The following is a 15607-nucleotide window of genomic DNA, read 5'->3' on the forward strand; positions in this document are numbered from 1 at the left end:
TTTTGTACTAGTATGAGCTAGTGTTTGTTAAATCCTGCTGAGAAGTTGTAGCCAGCAAGAGCTAGCCCTGGAGACCCCAAATACTTCTCGGTTGTATCAGAGATGAGATGTTCTTGTGGCTGACAGGATATTTATTCCAGAGGAAACTGTTATGAAGTGCATTTTGCCTCTTCAGTTGCTCTAAACTTGTGATGGAGAGTGGGCGGAGAGGACAACCTGTAATTCAGGGTGGTTTGGAAGCTGGTTGCCCAGGAAACTGGGATGAGCAGCGTGCTGCCTGCCCAAACCAACTGTCAACAAGAGAGGGGAGTGCTGTTGTGATCTGCGCTGCTTTCCAAGTACAAATTCTGCCACTCGCAAGGAGGGCCCTGCTTAGGGCCCTGGGCCCTTGATGGGCAGCGCATGCCAAAGGGGCCCAAAGCGAGGCAAGGAGTATGGGAAGGTTTCCGTAAACACTGTGCTGACAATACACGGTGGATAATGGCATACTTAAAGTGAGTTTGTAAGGGGGTGAGGTGGCCGCAGATGAATGTTTCACATAATGTAACGGGCGGGCAATTTCTGATCATGACGGATCTACATTTTACGTTTACTGCAGCAAAACTCACTTTTTTCACATACAAGTTTATTTGCCATCATCCTTTATTCCCTCCTCTTTTGCTACTTACATCAGAAGTTTTGGTTTATAGCAAAGTACTTTGTTATCTTCAAGGGCAGCTCTTGGCAATCCACAAACCTTTGATGAAAATGGTACCTAATTTCCCAACACTTTTCAAATACGCACACTTATTTTTTTAAATGTATAATACATGTACACACACACCTTTATTGGTGTGTAGATAAGTGTGCATATATATTTAAGTCCAATCCCAGGAAATTGCTTGTGGAAGAACACACTGGGCCTAAAAAAATGGCAGTTTTATATACTTCGATTTACAAATAAACAAGAGAGATGATAGAATGCATTTTCTGGTGCAGCATCATCTTGTCCTTTTACCCTCTTTTCCCGTTTCCACCTCACCCTACGCCATGCCAGTCTATCCAGCCTTTCTTAGGTCTGCTCTCTCTACTGGCCTCCACAGGCAGCTCACTGTAACAGCCACGTCTGTGACTCCACACTCCCAGAATCACAAACAACAGACATAAATATTCCTGTGCATCCACATATATCTTAGTGACAAAGCTCTTTGTAAGAAATCACAAACTTCAGATCATTCGTTTCCAGTTAATATGTACAGCCAAATCTTCTCTTTCTTACATTTGAATGGTGCTTCTTTGCACTTATCCTCAGTGGATTTCAACCCAGTTCAAGTAGTTTCCTCACTTCTTGACATTCTTCCACTTGAATTTTATTTTTAATTTTCTTTTCTGTGCTGGAAACTACTCACAAATGATTCAAGCGGTAACATGTGACTGCATGTCCCATGGATGGATTAGTAATTCTTTTCTGGTTTTCTACTTTTGTCTCCTCAGAATAAGGCATTGTGTTGCAAAGTACATGAGAAGAGATTAGGTTTTTTTACACTGCTAACAGAAGACCCAGAATTTCTCCCGCAGGGAAAACGAACTTCCTGAGCCACTTCTCTGGTTTTCATGTGTCAGAGCAAAGTTAACAATCACTCAGGCAATGGGCTCATACAAAATGACTGTAGAATTAACACTGTAAGCATATGGAACCTTCCACAAGAGTACAGCTTCCCCAGCAGAAGTGACAGGAGACCTGCGTACTCGCTCTCGGCCAAAGACGACTTCTCCCCATCACTGCCTGCTGCACTTGCCACTGAATTCCCTTCTCCGTCTGGGGACAGTACTTGTTTTACATTTAGTTTATTGGGTGGTTGAGGTCTCTGCTCATCGACATGGATAGACTGTCAGGATGTGGGGCCACGGGCTATTCTGGTTGACTCCGAGTTTTCTCACTAGGAAGTAGGTGTTGACGGAGGGAGAAGGGGCCCAGGACTCAGTGGTCAGGTTTACGCTCTTTTCCACTCCACCTGGCCCACCCCTGTAAGCATCTGTAGAGGCCTGGGACACACGTGGGCCCCCACACCAAGGCCTGCCCTCTGACCAGGCTATTCTTCTTGGGCTATCATATCTGTTCTTATGTAGAAAAGGAAGTTCTTTGCAATGAAATCCAAAGTAAATTCCCAGGAGGCTGTGGTTGAAGATCTCAAGACCATTTTTAAAAACTCCATCCCTAAGAGTTGTGATTTGGGTGTGCTTGCTAGGGTTTCCTTGGCTGAGCCTTCTATCCAAAGCACAGCATGCCCAGGCCAGGGAGAACCCAGATCATTCTGGTTCCCGCATGCCTGAGGGTTTTTATTTATTTAGGAGCTGAGTCTGCCCTCCTCCTGCCTGTTAAAATGGTCTCAGAGCTGCCGCACCAGGAACTGTTTCCGACTACAGACTTCAGTAACTAATGACCCATGTCCTGTGTAGCAGTGAAACCCCAAAATGGTCCTAGGAGAAGGGAAGTAAATCCTGACAGCTGCTTAGAGGTCATCTTAGAACTAGATGTCAGGAGACGTGCTTTTGGAGGGACGGAGGGAGGAGGGGAGGGACAGAGAAAGACCCCCCAAAGGAAAGGGAAGTAAAATGAAAAAATGAGATTATTGTGCAGATTGGTAGCTGTGTGCAGATCACCCAGCTGTGCCCTAAAGACCAAAGCTCTACATCAGCAATTAGCAGGAGGAAGCCCTGAGCTCCTCCACCTCTGAGAAAGCACGGTGGAATCAGATAGCTTGGGAAGTGCGCGCACACACACCGCACAAGAGGCTGCCTGTCAGTCTCCCTAGGACAGGAGTTCTGTGGGTGAGAGGAGACCAGGCGATAGTCCGAGGAGGCTGCAATTAACTGCAGCACATCTACCAAGAACACTGATGTGGGAGGCTTGCTGTATCGAGTCCAGGAAGCCTTTTTCGTTTTTTCCTTCAGAAAGTATGTGAATAATGGTAATGCTGCTTGGCTTCCAAAACTGGACAGTGAGTTAAACAGCAGCAGCAACAACAGTAACAAGAAAACCTACGGCGGCAGCCCCAGCTCTCATCCGGCCCACCATGGAGTTTCTTGAGAGAACTTACCTTGTGAATGACAAAGCCACCAAGATGTACGCCTTCACACTAGACAGGTAACAAATGTCTGTTTATACCTCACAGTTTCCTGTCTTCAGTAGTCAATGAATCCCCAGGTCCCACAGCTTCAAAATTACAAACTTTCGCTGTGCAACTTTGGGCATTTTGTGAAATTTTACAAACTGTTGGCTGACTTGTATAATTCATATCCTGGAACATGCAATGCTCTATATAGTTTATTGGATTCATAAATATCCTAACAGCATGAAGGACACATTTCATGAGTGTATTTTAATCTGTAGATTTTCTTCCAAAAAACAGACACATACAATCTAATGTGTTCACCTTTCTTTTCCTCAATTATTCTTACTTTTAAAATACATAGTAAATTTTATTAAATTATATTGGAAAGAATTAAGGCTTTTCAACTATGTGATGAAATTATGGTTACATTGACTTTCAAATTATTTGCTGTTTTCTTAATCATATACTACCATTATCAAATATGCACACCTCTGACAAAAATAGCTGAGTTTACTGTTCTACGTGGTTCTGGTGCCTTCGTTTTCCCTTATTTAGAAATTATTGATTGAACACACTGGGATATAGGATGAAGAAGAAAAGACTCCTAGTCCCAGATCTCTGTTCTCTAGAAACTGGGAGTTCTATGTGAAATACATAGAAGGAAAAGTCAATGACAAAAATAGCCTGTGTGTCATTCTGGGGGAGTTCAATGAGAACATCCCGAGGAAACCTAGGTCGCAGCTGGACTGTGGCAGCCAGGGATAGCTTTTCAGAAGTGATAGACTGAGAACTGAAAAATAAAGGGGAATCAGAGTAAGGTTAGAGAGGCCTTACGTAGGGAGAAGGGCTCAGAAAAGCTTTTCAGATGGGGATATTGCCTGGAAAAGTCAGAGACCTGTAAGAATGAGAGTCTGGTGTGTCTGGAGAATTCAATCCAAGTGGGCAGCAAAGAGAAACACAACACACAGATAAATGAATGAAAATCTGAAGTAAACTCGTGTTAGGAGCCAAATTTAAGAAAATAATTACCCCCCCCCGCAATAATACGCGAAATGTTTATTTCATGGAAACAAACTCATATTCCAAAGAACAGCAGCATTGTGTTTGATAGAATGAAATATATGGACAACTGCAAGGCAAAACTTTCTCTTAGGGTATTTATAACTTTGCTTTGAAAATGTATGACAAAGAATGAGCACATCAAGTATCTCACCTTATAAGAATTATTTTTCTTAGAAATCAATATTAGATGTGATGTATTGAGATCATAAACAATAACACCTCACAGTAGGTCCGGCAGAGTGTTTGCACAACACATTGTTAACAGCATGGACACCACCAACAGAGCATCTCTACGACACTGAAGTAACAGTATTTCCCTTCTCATTAAAACGGCCCGCTAGCATCGTGTTGCCCACATAAAACCAACGACTCACAGTTATAGGGTCTCATTTGCCTCATAAACGGGTTTAGTTTCAGGTCATAGTGATGATCAAATCTGTCAAACGTGTTTTTATATTCTTTTCAAATAAAAACAATTAAATCTGGGAGAGATTATTTATCTTGATCCCTTATTTTCCCAGTTAGAAACCCGTTTCTCCCTTTTTAAAATTCTTGATGTTGCAGTAAATTTCTTTGCTCAGGTCTACTGTTCCAGCTCTTCAGAGACACAGGTGTATTAGAATGCACAGGAATCTATGTTGATGTACCCATTGGCAGCAAATGTACATTTAATTTTTGAGGCTTCAATCTCAGCTCAAAGTATAGCAATATTGGTTGATCTGAAGTCTATGGGGAAGCAGTATTTAAAATTCAAAATTGAATAAATAAATAAATAAACCTTAAAATTGGCCAGGCTCCCTACATGTTTCCCCCTGTGGCACTGCCCACAGGCCGTGGCCTGGTGGAATTCCTGCCATGATCTGCCTTCTGAACTGTTCCAGGACAAGTTCCCTCTCCTGGTCTCTTACCACCTGGTTTTCTCTCACCACAAGATTCATGAAAAACATAAAATAAAGTAAAGCCCCTTACGACCACAGTGAACCAGTCAGTACGTAAACAGGGCCAGAACAGTTGGTGAGCCTGTCTCCCTCGTGTTCCCTGCTCAGCACAAGCAAAGGGGGAATCTGTTCTATGCTTTCCTATGAGTTCTCAGGTTCCTGAGCGAGGACCACTGGTGACCCACACTACTACATTATATGGCTGTTTATTATCAGGGTATGTGTCACTTTAAAAAAGCAAAACTGTATAGATATCAATACATTATGTGTGCCTCTTGCCAAATGGTTCTTATTCCTCTAGGAAGATTATTTGGCTCTGCTCAAAACCCTGAAGGCTTTTAACATCATTGGTCCAATCATTCTGAAGTCGATTTGGAAATATACACCAAAGCCCTTAAAAATGTAGATACTCTTTGTCCAAATAATTTCCCTTCTAGGATCACATTTTAAGGACATAATAATGTATTGAGCAAAGATGAACTATAAGAATTTGAATGACAGCGGTATTTACTGAGCAAATAATTAGAAAAAAAATGAATTCTCTAATAATAGGAAATCAATTAAGTATGTTGTGACATATCAATATTAAATATAATAGTCTCTACATGTTAAAATAATGACATGGAATGTTTAATAAACTGAGAAAATGTTAACAATATACACAGCTATGAATCAGAACCCATAGCTGTATCTTTGGTAGAATACACTATGGTGACACTTGTGTGGATGTCATCCACCATCTGCTCCAACCCATCCCTGCTGAGTTACAACCATGTGATTTAGGCAGCATTTACCCTGTTCTTGGCGGTAGGAGTCAGCATGGTGGGTTTAGCCAATCTTCTGACTGCAGCAAGGTCCGAGCCAAGCAGCCCATTTCTGTTCCTCTGGCTACAGTGTTGGTTTCTATTTGGCCAAATCAGCATGCCACTCAGGACTTGTTTAGTAGTTGGAAACAGGGACACTCTTGCTTCCTGTATAAGAGACAGCAAGGACGTAGCCCTGACTACCTTGGGCAAACGTCCACCACCATGAGGAAAACCAGCCTGAGACTGAAGCCCAGTGCGAGCTGCAAAGCAGTGGATCTGGAGTCCTGGTAAATCATCCGGAAGCCTGGCACTTCCAGACATTTTCAGTTGAGGAACCGATAATCCCCATTTATTAATTAACCTAGCCAAAGCTTTGTTTTCTGTACTTGCAATCAAAAACACCCTAATGCACAGGGTCTCTAATTATGTATTAAGAAGTCTGTTGGTATATTACAAAGCCTAACAACAACATGTCTCTTGCAGGTAAGCTTCCCTGTGATTTTCTCCTCTGCTTTGTGCTTTTCTGTAATTTCAGATTTTCTATAATGAACATAGTATTTTATTCAGAAAAAAAGAAACATAATGATAATTAGTCCTAGTCAAAATGATCATCTAAGCCGAAGCCTGCAGACCTTTAATTCCAGACGGTAGTAAGAAAAATGAAATAGCTCTTCAACTGGAAGCTTATTTATTTCAAAGCCATAAATACAAAGTTCTTAATTCTAAGAATCTTATTAATGCCTTCTAGTAAATTTATTTTAAAAAGTGTAAATCTGATTAGCTCAAGACCAACATTGAGATTTGCATCAGAGAGACCCGGTTTGGACACGCAGTGGTCAGTGGGGGAGCAAGGTGGACTGGCCTTGGGAGCCCAGCTTGGCCATTGGCTGGCTGTTGACCTCAGGCAATGACTTAATCTCTCTGAACTTTAATTACTTACTTCAGCTACGAAACCATGGGGTTGGACTAAACGTTATGTACAATCTTTCCATCTGTGAAATTCTGGAACCCTATAAACAGCGCTAAGTAGTGATTTCTGTTTGAGCAGAACCAATATGCACTGCTTGCTATGGGAAGTATAGGTTAAGTTTCCATGTCCATGATCGCTTTCATGGATTGAGAGAGATTGCGTGCAATGCTATGTTAAGAAGTTTTCTGAGGACCCATATGGACAGGGCAGGAAAAGATGCTGTGACCCATTAACAATTTGTCATGGAGAAGAAAGTGACAGTAATGGCATGCTGTGGTGGGTCTCTGGACCATCAGGCTGGCTCACACACACATAGCCATTGTTCTCACCCCCTTTTTAAACCTGTGAGACGGAGTCCAGTATCTTTCCAAATGAAGTCACTGGGAAGGAAATGCATCACAGGGTGTCTGCTTCCTTTCCCTGTTCCTTTGCTATCGATTAATTACTGGTGGTAGAGATTGAACAGGCCTTGACTGAATAAAAGCGAAACATTTAATAGTTGAGACTTCAGATGGAAATTTCTTGCTCATTCCATCCACTTGACATTTCTTGTGGAAGGAGATGTGACCTACAACTCCCTAGTTAGGGAGCGAATGCCCCGAGAGTGGTGCAGAGAATGGGTAGGGCTGGTTGCTTTTTGCGAACATCCGTGATGTTGGCAACCATGTTCACTTCTTGCTCCTGTCAAACTCAACCACAGCGCGGATCTCCAGCAGAAACCTGCAGATGAAGATCCACGTGTGGGAGAGAAGCCACGGGAGCTGGAGTCTGGAGCCATCTCTCATGGTCACGGCGACACCAAGGCCGCAAAGAACAGGGCAAAGGAGCAGGTGTACGCCAAGTGGAAACTGTGCGCTGCTTCTGGAATATGCTTTGTTTTCATGATTGCAGAGGTTGTGGGTGAGTATTTCTCCAGAAGTCTTCTCTGATTAAACAAGGAAACCTACATCCTTACGGGAGCCCTACCTAGGTTCTCCTTTTAAAGTATGCGTTAATGTTTTCTGTAAGCGTGAAGTAACAATGTGCGCATGGTAGATAAGTTGGAAAATAGAAGGAAACCAAATAAAAATCATCACTGTCCCACGTTTTTGAGTGATAACCTCCAATAAAATTACAAAGTATTTCTGTACAATATATTTTCTATTCGTAACTCAGTGTTTTTCAACATAACTGAGAGCATACTGAATGCTTCTGACCATGCTATCAAATATTCTTTGAAAACATTTTTATGCCTGAACAATATACACTCCACTGTGCTTTACACAACCATCTCTCTATCGTTAGACATTTAGGGATTTTTTTTCCTGCTTAGGGACGATGCTGCAATAAAAAATCTTGAAGTAAAACTCTGCCTGCCTTTCTGTTAATTCCTTCAAAAAGAGTCCTAAAAGTGGAAATAATTGGTTGAAGGACACAAATATTTTTACTACTTCTTCATCCATATTGCCAAACTGCTGTTCAGAAAGCTTAAATCAATTCATACGTTTTCCGGTTTTACATGAGAATGATTTCTCTCCAATCTTTACCAGAAATTATTTTAATCTTTAAAAAAATTTAATGTATAAATGAGTATGCTTTATTTTAACATTATTTACTGCTAGAATATTTTTGCATGCTTATTAGTGATCTGTAATTCCCTGTAAATGCATGAACTGCTTGCCTCTTAGTGTCTGCTTTTTAGATAATTTGTAATTCTCTATATTGATCTGTGGGAGCTCTTTATATATTAGCATATTAAACTTTAGATATATTTATTAGAAATACTTGTTCAGTTCGTTGTTGACTTCTCTTTATTTAATTATTGTTCAAGTACAGTTTTCTGTCTCTTACTCCCATCCCAGCCCACCCTGCCCAGTGCTCCCCACCTCCCTCCCATTTACACTCCCCTTAGTTTTTGTCCATGTGTTCTTTATACTCGTTCCTGTGAATCCTTCCCCTTTGCCCCTGAAATTTCCTCTCCTCGCCCGTCTGGTCACTGTCAGCCTGTTCTCTATTTTAGTGTCTTTGGTTATATTTTGCTTGCTTGTTTGTTTTGTTGTTTAGGTTCCTGTTAAAGGTGAGATCATATGGTATTTGTCTTTCACCGCCTGGCTTATTTCACTCAGCATAATGCTTTCCAGTTCCATCTATGCTGTTGCAAAGGGTAGGAGCTCCTTCTTTCTTTCTGCTGCATAGAATTCCATTGTGTAAATGTACCATAGTTTTTGGATCCATTCATTTACTGCTGGGCACCTAGGTTGCCTCCAGCTCTTGGCTATTGTAAATTGTGCTGCTATGACTTTTTAGTTTTTGCTTAATTTTTTATTTGACTTAGAGAAGTTTTGCATTTTATATACATCATTGTACTGAATACTTTATTTTTAGCTGAGTTTTTCACCACTCTTTTGCTTTTGTGGTACTCAGTGAGCCCTCCCCAGCTACTGAAAAAATAAATATCATTGTGTTGTTGTTCAGGTTTTTACTGTTAGTTTTAAATCAGTGTGAAATTAGACAGGTTCTAAGGATGGAAAATCCTTTTCTAAACAGCCAACAAAGTTTTCAGTATAATTTATGGAATAATTTTTTTCATTGATTTTTTAATTTTTTTAACCATTTATCAAATTTTTATAAACAGTAGGGTTTGGTTCTGAGGCATTTTATGGTCCATGTTGCTGGTCTCTATCAGCAGTAACATATTTAACTAACATAAATTTATACATGATAATATCTCTTGTTCTTTCCTTATTTTCTTCGCTTAATGGAAAAAAGTTATTTTAGTTTATTATTTTAATTAAACATGAGAATTGTTTTGTCCAGTTTCCTCCAAAATCTAATTATGATTTTATTGGTATATAAATTAATTTGGGAACACAAATCTCTAAAATACTCAGTTTTTCCACCATGAATATTATGTGTTTCTTCATTTATCCAAATACTCTATATCTCTAATCAAAATTTTGTGGTTTTTCATTTGTTTATTTGTTTTAACACAGGGACAGCCTATTTCTTGCTAGAGTTATTTATAGTTATTTGATGTGCTTGGTTCATTGTTTCTGGAGGTGAGTGGGAGACTTCTCTTTCTCCTGTACTGCTCTCTGGACGGTTAGTTTTTATTCTGCAAAGTTTTCATTTTGTGTAATCATTTTGTACTCGACTATGTACATATCTGAAATATCACTTTAAATGTATCTCAGTCCGCTTTCCTTGTTCCTCTCTCATCCATTCCCCTCACCTCATCTCTGGAGATAACCCTTTCTTGTGCAAAACCCATATTTTTCCTTGTTTTCAACAGTTGTACCTCTTTTGTAAAATCTTATGTTGATCTATTTCACTATTAAATAAAATGCTTTCTGGGGGATTAAGTATTTTCATTGTGTTAATGAAGTATTCTTCTTGTCCTAGGTTTTTTAAAATGATTAACCAATAATCAAGGATGAGTGTTGAGTTTTACCTAATGTCGTTTCTCTTAAATGTATTCTGTTAAAACAATTTTATCCATTGTTGATGTGTATTATGTTCAAAGATTTCCTATTATACTATGATCTTTGTATTTCTGGCATTACGGTGTTAATAACTAACATTTGTTTAATGCTTACTATGAGCCGTGAACTGTGATGAGTGCTTTCCATTGTATTACCTTACTTAATGCTGTCAAAACCCCTGAGAGGTAGGTCCTATGATGAAGTGCACTCCATAGACGAGACATCAAAGCACAAGAGTAAGTTGCTCTACCCGGGTCCCACCTGCAGGTGGGCAGGCAGTTGAATTTCAGGGCTCGGCTGCCGCTCTCACAATGGTGCTTCTCAAATGGACTGTGGCAAAGTGTTCCTTCAAAGCATTGCTGAATCTGAGTCACTCATCTTTTCATTAGGATTTTTAGAGCTTTATTGATAATGGAAATTTAACTACAGTTTTCTGTTTTGCAGCTATTTTTCTAAGTTTTTGAATCAGTTATGCATATACAAATAAAAAGTTTAATTTTTAAAAATGTAAAAAAAAACCTGAAAGAGTATATACAACACTGTAATTATCTCCTCCTTTTAAAAAACTTCTTGATAAATTGGCTTGAAGACATTCTTGGAAATAATTCTTTGGTATATTATTTAGTTTACTAGTTCACTGACCTACTCAAAATTTGTACTTCTTGAAAATGTTGGTCATTTATGTTTTTCCAATTTAAGTTTTTCCATTTATCTCATTCAAATTTTTAATTCATTATCATGCAGTGGAATGTGATGGTGTCATACTGATATTTATTAAAGGGTGAAGTAGTTTTAGGACCGTACAAGTGTAACTACTCCTTAACTGTTAAGGAGTTGAAAGTACATTCAGCCCTTGAAAGCAACTGCAAGGCTGATACGGCCCCCAGTGAAAATGAGTTTGACACCCTGTACCTAACTCCTTTTTTATTTTAATAGTGTTTATACAGTTTATCTTCTTTTCCTTGATTTAACTGGGTAGATGTCTATTTTACTGATACATTATTTATATACATTTTCTTGACTATATTATTGTTTTAGTTTCTCTTCTATTTTTTTAAAACATAATTTTGGCTTTAAAAACCTTTTTCTCTTCTTCCATCTTTGGTCAGGGTTGTTTCTTCCCTCCCTCTCTCCTTCCTTCCCTCCCTTCCTTCCTTCCTTCCTGCCTTCCTTCCCTCCTCCCTGCCTCCCTTTCTTTCTTTTCAGAGAGAAGTAGAAGAAGGGAGAAAAAGAGGGGTAGAAACTTTGATGTGAGAGAGAGAGAGACATCGATCGGCTGCCTCTTGTACACACCCTGACCAGGGACAAACCTGAAACCCAGTCATGTGCCCTGATGGGGAATCAAACCAGTGACTTTTCACTTGGCCAGATGACGCCCAACTGAGCCACACAAGTCAGGGCAGGGCTGTATTCTTATGGTACACTTTAATATCTTAAATTATATTTTTATTTATTTATTTTTATCTTTTTTTTCTTTAAAAAAAAGCTCCTAGTCAATATATTTTATTGATTATGCTATTACAGTTGACCCAATTTTCCCCTTTTGCCCCCTTCCACTTATCCCTTTTTGGATTCTTTTTTTTCCTTGCTGTTCCGATTGAACTTTTTTTCTTCCTATGTACCCCATTCCCTCCAGCAATCTTCCCTTAGTTCATGTCCCTGAGTCATGCATATGAATTCTTTGGCTACTCTATTTCCTATACTGTTCTGAACATCCTCCTGTTTATTCTGCACCCAGCATTTGTACTTCTTCATCCCTGTACCTTTCCTCTCACTGTCCCCTCCCCCCTCCAAAATAATAACCCTGCAAATAATCTCTATATCTATGATTCTTTTTCTGTCCTGCTTGTTTGCTTATTTTGTTTTTAACTTTCAGCTGATAGTTGTGAATTTGTTGCCATTTTAATGTTCATAATTTTGATCTTCTTTTTCTTAAATAATTCCCTTTAGATTTCATATAATAATGGCTTGGTGGTGATGGACTCCTTTAGCTTTATCTTGTCTGGGAAGCACTTTATCTGTCCTTTAATTCTAAATGATAACCTTGCTGGATAGAGTAATCTAGATTGTAGGTCCTTGCTTTTCATCATTTTGAATACTTCTTGCCAGTCCCTCCTTGCCTGCAAAGTTTCTTTTGAGAAAGCAGCTGATAGTCTTGTAGGCACTCCTTTGTAGGTAACTCTCTGCTTTTCTCTTGCTGCTTTTAGATTCTCTGTTTATCTTCAACCTTTGGCAATTTAATTATGACATGTCTTGATGTGGTCATCTTTGTGTCCATCTTGTTCGGGATTCTCTGTGCTTGGACTTGTGTGTCTATTTCCTCCACCAAATTAAGGAAGTTTTCTTNAGAGTAATCTAGATTGTAGGTCCTTGCTTTTCATCATTTTGAATACTTCTTGCCAGTCCCTCCTTGCCTGCAAAGTTTCTTTTGAGAAAGCAGCTGATAGTCTTGTGGGCACTCCTTTGTAGGTAACTCTCTGCTTTTCTCTTGCTGCTTTTAAGATTCTCTGTTTATCTTCAACCTTTGGCAATTTAATTATGACGTCTTGATGTGGTCATCTTTGTGTCCATTTTGTTCGGGATTCTCTGTGCTTGGACTTGTGTGTCTATTTCCTCCACCAAATTAAGGAAGTTTTCTTTCATTATTTTCCAAGTAAGTTTCCAATTTCTTGCTCTTCCTTTTTTCTCCTGGCATCCCTATGATTAAAACGTTGGTATGTTTGAAGTTGTCCCAGAGGCTCTGTAGCCTATCTATCCTTGGTTTTTTTGTGTGTTTTTTTTTGGATTCTTTTTTCTTCCTGCTGTTCTGATTGAATGTTTTTTTCTTCCTTATGTTCCAAATGATTGATTTGATTCTCAGTGTCATCCATTCTACTGTTGGTTCCCTGTATTTTTTTTTAATTTCACTTGGGAGATTTAAAAAAAAAATCACTATTCTTTTTAAATCTTCACTTCTGCCTGGTTCTCTTTTATGTTGTTGCAATACCCAATGCATTCCTGGAGTAGCCTAATAACCAGTGTTTTGAACTCTACATCTAGATTGCATATTTCCACTTTTTTAAGTTCTTTTTCTGGAGTTTTGACCTGTTTTTTCAATTGGGCCATATTTCTTCATCTCCTCATTTTGGCAGCCTCCTTGTGTTTGTTTCTATGTATTAGCTCTAATTGCTTTGATTCCCTTTCTTAGTAGCATGGCCTATTGGAGAAAAGTGCACTAATAAGTTGGACAGGGTGGAGCCTTACATAATCTCCAGGCTGGGGCGGGGAGTGGGGGCAGCCATGTGAACCAGGTTGATGGAGACTTTGACATGGTGTCATCACTTTGTGGCTCTGTGTAGGAGAGGAAGGCTCAGAAAGTGGGCAATACAGCTGCCTAGCCTCTGGAGTTTTGCTCAGTAGGAAGGTGTCCACAGCCCTTATCCTGATGCCAGGCACTTCAATTTTTACCTGTATGCACCTGGTACCCCATCTAATTGCTGCCCCAGTGCTGGAGCCCAGAGGGAATAAGTCTGCTTAAGTCCTAAGTCCATGTGGGTCCTTTAAGAGAAGGCTCCTGAGAATCCCACGGTTTCTTCTGTCTCCCCAATGTACACTGGTTTTTACAGCAAAAAGTTATGGGGACTTACTTTCCTGGTGTTGGAACCTGGGCTGGGTGCCTTGGTATAGTGCTGGGATCCCTTGCTCCTGAGGTATCCCTCCCAATTTTTATCTACCACATGTGGGTTATAGGGCCACCTTTTCCACATCTCTGTGTCTCTGCCCCTATCTCCATCTCAGCCCCTTCTACCCCCCTGGATGAATGTGACTTCTTCAATTCCTTGGTTGTTGAGTTTACATGCAGCTTGATTTTCTGGGAATTCTGGGTGATAGTTGTTTTGTAGTTGAGTTGTAATTTCTGCTCTGGTTGTACAAGGAGGTGAGCAGTGTTTACTTATGCCTCCATCTTGACCGGAAGTCCTAAAGTAAGATGTGCCTCTGCTCAGAAGTCCAGGGAAGAGCGGGAGCCTCCCCTCATGCTCCAGCAGAGTAGGGTTGTCTTCTCTTAATAAAATTTTCTGAAGCTATGAACTTAGTCTGAAAGATGTGATATGCAATGTTATTTATTATTTTTTCCAAAACAATTTTTTTCATGGAAACACTATACATAAGCTACCTGGCTATTCACTGTTGCCTATAACAATATTTTGGCTTCATTTTTTCTCTATTACCCAAAAGGTGGCATAAATTAATAATAATCTGAGAGTAGAAGGAAATAGAATCTGCTAAGCTATTTTTTGTACTATAATAGCTAGCAATCAGAATTAATTTCTTTAATCGGTTTCTTCAAGCTATGGAGTCTATGGCCTATATACTCAGACTTTTTATAGCTTTTCAAAGCTGGAAAAGAACTTAGACCGATCCAGCCCAAGACAAATTCAGGGCTGTTAATAACCTTTTCCCAGTTGGTTTACAAAAATAATTGATGCCACACAATTTCTAGAGCCAGGGCAAGTCTTTTGAAGGAACTGACTTAATAGCTTGGTGGAGTTGCAAATAATTTACTTTTAGTAGTTCCAATCTGAAAAACACCCTTTGGAAACCCACTAACATTTTTTATTATCAAAATTCATAAGATTGTGGACAATATTGAATTGCTCATGAAACAGAGGGACAAAATGAAAAATCTAAAAAACAGAATCCATTTGAAATGTGATTTGAAAAGGTGATGTTCTGGCAATTCGCAGCCTTCCACACAAAGTCCTGGTACCACCCCATGCCAACGCAGCTCAGGGAGATGTAGAAACCGGCTTGTTTCCTCCATGACTTTCTTCTGTTTTTCCCTGAATCCATTTAGATGCCGAGAGTCGACGGCCTCTTCTCCCCAGCTGATGTCTAACCAATAGTCTGAAATGACGTGGTCTTCAATTCAAAAACTCACTTCTCTCCTTGTACCGTTTCTTAATGTCCTGTGGCTTTGTTTTTTAACGACTTGTATTTTTAAGGAGTCAAATGGGAAGTTATTTACTTGGAGTGAGCAAATCAGTCTCCTTTCCTTCTCATTCTTGATAATTAGACTGTGAGTTCTAATCTGCCTTTGTTTTAGAGTCAGAAAAAAAAAAGGGATTTCGTCAGTAAAGGAATTAAATGGATACTGACAGACGGCCATTTGGAATTTGAGCCGTACTTATTTTGAGCACATTTTCCTGAAACATTGCTCTCATCATGTTAATTCTGTCTTCAAAATTCTTCCGGGGCTCCTCTCTGCCTAGTTCAGCCCTTCACAATCTTTTGCCCT

The 15607-nt window shown here is 39.6% G+C and overlaps 1 protein-coding gene across 1 annotated transcript in view; it reads left to right on the forward strand.

Moving 5' to 3' along the window:
• The first annotated feature begins 3056 nt into the window (after positions 1-3056).
• Positions 3057-15607, forward strand: part of SLC30A8 (solute carrier family 30 member 8) — a 31794-nt gene continuing 19243 nt past the window's right edge. Inside the window, exons 1-2 of the mRNA XM_037049016.1 lie at positions 3057-3127; positions 7572-7771. Coding sequence (XP_036904911.1) covers positions 3057-3127; positions 7572-7771 — 271 coding nt within the window. The remainder of the gene's footprint in view (positions 3128-7571; positions 7772-15607) is intronic.

Source organism: Sturnira hondurensis, unplaced genomic scaffold (assembly GCF_014824575.4).
Source record: "Sturnira hondurensis isolate 20B ecotype Veracruz unplaced genomic scaffold, ASM1482457v3 Scaffold0006413, whole genome shotgun sequence".
In the NCBI taxonomy this organism is placed as follows: domain Eukaryota; kingdom Metazoa; phylum Chordata; class Mammalia; order Chiroptera; family Phyllostomidae; genus Sturnira; species Sturnira hondurensis.